Here is a 4796-nt window from a genome sequence, read left to right as displayed (position 1 = left end):
CCCCGGTGGCTCGGAGCCCCCGCGCCGCTCCCGTCCTGCCGCGCCGCCCCGCGGCTTGGAGTTGCTGCGCCGCGCCCTCCCTCGGCCTTGCTTTTGTGCCCCCCTCTCCCACGCGTTAACAACACCACCACCTGGCAGGAGGCCGCCGAGTCCAACCAGGAGGTCGCCCCAGGCTATGCCTCCCGCGGGCGGGCGAGCACGCCTGCCTCTGTACCCCCACCCCCGGGCTCTTGACACCGCTCTGGCCTGGGCCACCTTCTCCCTGAAGCCATCCCGCTGTAGGCCTAGGCTGGGGCCTCCCCTGGGGATCAAAAGGGCAGGCAAGGGGCCAGCCGGGGCAGAGGCGGGCAGGGGTAGGGAAGGATCGGACTTGGAACGCGGAATTTGAGATCTTGGCTCCTGCGCACAGCGGGCCGGGGTGGGGGCCAGGGGTCAAGCACCCTCCCTCTTCCTCCCTCAGAATAGGCCGGCCTGAGAACCTCCGCATTTATTGGGTTCATCAGCTCCCCAAGCTCCTCCCGTCTCCTCCCAACACTCCGCTCCTCCCTCAAGCCCCCACCGCTAGGCCAGCTGCAGCTGGCAGCTCTTGAGTGGGCTCAGGGTGCGGTTTGTGGTGCGGGTGAAAGTGTCCACTTGGGGCACAAACTTCTCAGCCGGCACCGTCAGCTTGCGGCGCGTGTCCATGCACTTGGTGTCCAACAGCATGGAGTTGGCCTTGCAGGCAATGTCAGCCTGCAGCCGGGCCAGGTGCTTGTACAGGGCATCCAGAGCATCCCTGTGGGGCAGGCATTAACAGCCCGGTGCTGCTGAGAGGTCTGGGCAGACTCCCCAGCTTAGAGCCCAGGAGAACCAGCAAGCAGCAGGAGGCCCACCTGGGGGGCGGTGTCTCCCCACCCCTCCTGCCCACTCCCCAAACCTACTGTGCTTGTGCCAGCTTCTGCTTCAAGGCAGCAATAGTTGCCTCTAACTGGTGAACCTCGTCAATGAGGCCGTACTGTGCCTGGAGGGGCAGGGTGAACGTTCCGGGTCAGCCACACTGTCCTCCAGCCCTCGGGCCTGAGGGCTGCCCTAGGCCAGCGTGATTCCTCCACCAGGAATATGTGCTGAGAGGTGACCACAAGGACAACTTAGCAACAGGCCTGTGCACCCCCTGGGAGGCCCTGCACCTGGTCTCTGCAGAGCTCCACATTGGGCCTGTACGTTCTGGACTCCAGGCGAGTATGGCACAGCTTCAGGTTCAGCATCTTTCTGCGCAGATCCTCCTCCAGGTGCCGGATGTCCTCCTCCAGCTCAGCGATCTCCTCCAAGGTCTGCGGGGGACAGAGTGACTAGCGGAGCTCTTGCAGGAGCACCCACCCAGTCCAGGGCTTCCTGGCAGGGATCTGGAAGCTGGCCCCAGGGGAGGGCTCACGTTCTTCTCTTGCCACTTGAGCTCACTGTACACACTCTCCATCTCCCGGAGCCGCTTCCTGAAGGCAAATTCCGTGGCCACCTTCTGGGCTTCGAGTTCGTTTTTGGTCTGCAGGACAAGAAGGAGGCCAAGCAAGGGGAGAGCCTGAGCTCCTGGCCTCGTGAGGGTGCTGCTTAAGTGAGGAGAGGGGGGGTCATGTGGCCAACCGGGAAAGAAGGATAAAGGCGGAGTGCACTCCACTGGCCTTTGGGGAGGGGGCTATGGGGCTCTGGTCACCTCAGCAATAGTTAGGGCGATGGCCTCCCTCAGCTTGGTGGCTGCTTTCATCTCAGCCTCTGCTCGGTTTTTGTTGAACTGACTGAAGTCATCCCACTGCTGAAGTGTAGTGGAGCTGCAAGTAGCAGGAAATCACGGGGCTGCAGGCTGTGGGTGATAAGGGGAGGAAGAGAGAGCGATTGAAACATTCTTCTTACCCATTGGGGACACGTGTGGGGTTGACCTTCAGAGAGATGTTTGGGGACTTGAGGTTGAGAGAGAGACAGCCTCTGTCGATCTCCAGCGTCTCCATTTTGCCCCGATGGTCAGAGTTGAGCTGCTGTCGGACTTCCTGCAGGAGGCTGGGGAAAGAACAGCAGCGTCAGGAGCCAGCACTTAGGCCCCTGGATGTCACCTTCATTGTGCAGAGGGACATGAAGGACTGGGAAGCTGGGATGGCTTTCCCAGCAGAAGACAGTGGAGCTGCTGCTGTAGCTGAGATGAAGACCTTGCACAGTTGGGCAAGGTTTCCCCAGGTGAAACTACAACACCCAGGTGCTCACACACAGTCACGGGGCACAGGTGGCTATACTAAGTCTCACACACTAACGTACTCAGGAGTGGTGGTAAGAAGGCTTCAGATAGCTGGCGTGGTGGCGCATTCCTGTAATCCCTGGCTGAAGCAGGAGGATCACCATGAGTTCGAGGCCAGGCTGGGCTACATAGTTCAAAGTCAGCCTAAACTACACTGTGAGACTCTTGTCTCAAAAAGCAAAATATCAAACAAACAAGAGGGCTTCAGCTGCCATGCTTCTAAGTCAGAATGGCTGCTTAGAGCAGGGTCCTGACAAGTATTCTGAGACAATGGCCAGGCAGCGGAACACTTAGTAGGTTCCACCATGAGCACAGAAGGGACAAAAACAAGGAAGCCATTTATGCATTACCCATAAAACCTGTGTTCCACATTCAAGACACGCAGCCTTCAAGTGGATGGGGACATTAATCGACTGTCTCCGTCTCACCAGAGCTGCTCGAAGGCCTGGCTGATCTTCTGTTGCAAGGCCTTCTTGGTGGCCTCGATGACTTCCACCTCTTTGTACAGCTCATTCTCCACAGGGTCCTGCACCACATCAATGTCCCGCCGACTCTCCCGCAGGGTCAGGCACTCCATGGCCACATCCAGAGGCAGGTTCTTGGCCTGCAGGTTTTGCTCTGCTGAGTCTTTCATCTAGAAGAGAGAGGGACCAGGAGACTGGTGAAGCCATACACTGGAAGGTCTCTTTAATCCCTGCTTTAGCAGAAGGGCCCATGAGTGACCCAGTGGCCATGCCATTTGTGCCCCTTTAAGGGTTCCCAGACCCAGAAGTGGGCAAGAGGGGCGGTCTTTGCAGCAGTGTTCTGGCAGTACCCCTGGCACCCTGCCTGTGTCAGGGCGTCAATCTCAGCATCTAGGTCAGTAAGACACTTGTCCAGCATCTCCTTCCACCGGTTGACAGTATCAATCCTCTCTGCCAGTCTAGTCCTGTTGTCATGTTCATCCCAAATGGTCTGGAAGAGACAGAGACAGATAAAGGGGGTGTCTGAGGTTGAGAGGCTGCCACGTGGCCCACCCAGCTGGGCTCAGGGCTTCAACCTGGTTGTTGGTCTCATTGCGAAGGACCCGGGCCTCCTGGCGGATCTGATGGGAAGCATCTCGCTGCCGCTCCGCGTTGGTGGACAACAGGTAGCTGTTGGTGTGCCAGTCCGGCAGCCGGAAGCGCTGACTCGGCTTGACACTCAGCGTGGCCATGGTGCAGGGGCAAAGGCCAGGAACCCTGAGGCCTGTTTCCAGATACTGCCTGTGGAGGGAAAGCAGCATGGATGAGGCCGTTCAGTGGGCTGTGTCCTGGCTTACACACCCTGTTGTGCTCTGAGCCCCTTCCTGCAGGAAGCCTGCTGGGCAGAAGTCCCTGCTGGGCTCAGCTTTCCGTGAGGCTTTAGCTAGGTTTCCTCCTGTTGTTCATCCCTGCTCCCCTGCCACACAATGGAATAGGGGTGTGTGTGCGTGTGCGTGTGTGTGTGTGTGTGTTTGTGTGTGGTGTTGAGTGCCTTGTGCGTGGCTGGCAGGGAAAACAGCCCTTTAATCCAGTTTCCACCCTGATCTCCAGCAGCACAGTTGTTCAGCTTTCTTCCCTTCTTCCCCTGGCTGTGGGCCAGGCCCTGGGGGACCCAGGGGACACCACGTTCTCTGTCTAGCAGTCACCAGGCAGTAGGTGGGGAAGGGCTCTGCGCTCCTTCCGCCCTGGCCCTGGGTTGTAGGAGCAGGGCCAGGCGTCCGTGCCCAGGTAGGAGGAGCTGAGGTCCGAGTCAGTGCCTGGCCGCACCTCTTCGCTGTGCAGGATCCTCAATTTGGATTTCAATCAGTACCCGGTCCTCCAGCGCGGAGGCAGGAGGGCGGGCCTCATTCAGTGTGCACCCACCGCCGGCTGTCGTCTTCTCACCTCCTTTCCCTGCTCACCCGCTGCGCCCCCTCACCGAGCGCCTCTGTTGTTTGGGCCTCCGGTTGCTGGGCAACCGTCCCCTCCCCGCAGTTTCCAGGCCCCGGCTCTGCAGCCGCGGCGGTGTCCCCACTGTCTCGGGGCGCGGGGCCCCGGGATTCAGGAGCTGAGCGAGTACCCCCGCCCCACCCGCTCCGCTTCGGTGCTGGGGGCCTCTCACAGGCTAGGCAAACGATCTGTCACTCAAATACATCCTTGGGGCCGAACATTTAAATTTTAATCAACTTATTAATTGAAAAGATAAAAAATATGACACGGGCTGTGGTGGCGCCCGGCGGTCATTCCAGCCTTCTGGGAGACTGAGGCAGGATAATTCAGTTGAGCCCACCCTGGGCAATTTAGCGACGAAACGAGACCCTGTCTCAAAACCAGAAAGGACTGGATATGTAGCTAAGTGCGAAGGTCCTGGGTTCACGACCAAAACAAACAAAAGTACATAGACACAATAAACGTCTCCCCCTCAGGCTTACTTCGCTTCCAGGTCTCCTTCTGGAAATGGATGTACATTTAACACCATCATATATGGTATAAATCGATATCCATCTAACACACAGTCCTTCCGCCATGTCTTCTTCACAGTGTGACTCATCTCC

General features: G+C 58.5%; 1 protein-coding gene across 3 annotated transcripts; it reads right to left on the bottom strand.

The window, feature by feature from the left end:
- Positions 1-472: 472 nt before the first annotated feature.
- On the bottom strand, positions 473-4230 carry Tekt2 (tektin 2 (testicular)). Of its 3 annotated transcripts, none has more exons than XM_013519532.1 (10): positions 4147-4230; positions 3300-3504; positions 3089-3214; positions 2689-2894; positions 1885-2028; positions 1688-1802; positions 1412-1519; positions 1167-1310; positions 921-1000; positions 473-775 (listed from the first exon to the last, which is right to left on the bottom strand). In XM_013519532.1, exons 2-10 carry the CDS (start codon positions 3453-3455, stop codon positions 562-564), a joined length of 1293 nt encoding a protein of 430 aa, XP_013374986.1. In that variant the 5' UTR covers positions 3456-3504; positions 4147-4230; the 3' UTR covers positions 473-561. The 3 variants fall into 3 exon arrangements, with proteins under 3 accessions (XP_013374986.1, XP_005395222.1, XP_013374985.1); XM_005395165.2 differs by having other exon boundaries at positions 4030-4219; XM_013519531.1 differs by lacking the exon at positions 4147-4230 and having other exon boundaries at positions 3300-3725.
- Positions 4231-4796: the final 566 nt, after the last annotated feature.

Source organism: Chinchilla lanigera, unplaced genomic scaffold, assembly GCF_000276665.1.
Source record: "Chinchilla lanigera isolate Chin_1 unplaced genomic scaffold, ChiLan1.0 scaffold00051, whole genome shotgun sequence".
In the NCBI taxonomy this organism is placed as follows: Eukaryota; Metazoa; Chordata; class Mammalia; order Rodentia; family Chinchillidae; genus Chinchilla; species Chinchilla lanigera.
This window is presented reverse-complemented; position numbering and strand designations above follow the sequence as displayed.

Bases quoted from the DNA above. Each gene is read 5' to 3' on its own strand.
- Tekt2 (XM_013519531.1), bottom strand. From the start codon at position 3,524: ATGCTGCTTTCCCTCCACAGGCAGTATCTGGAAACAGGCCTCAGGGTT. The intron at 2,895-3,088 runs GCAGGGTGCCAG...TCTCTCTTCTAG, and splicing joins AGATTGACGCCCTGACACAG to ATGAAAGACTCAGCAGAGCA. The intron at 2,029-2,688 runs GTGAGACGGAGA...TTCTTTCCCCAG, and splicing joins CAGGCCTTCGAGCAGCTCTG to CCTCCTGCAGGAAGTCCGAC.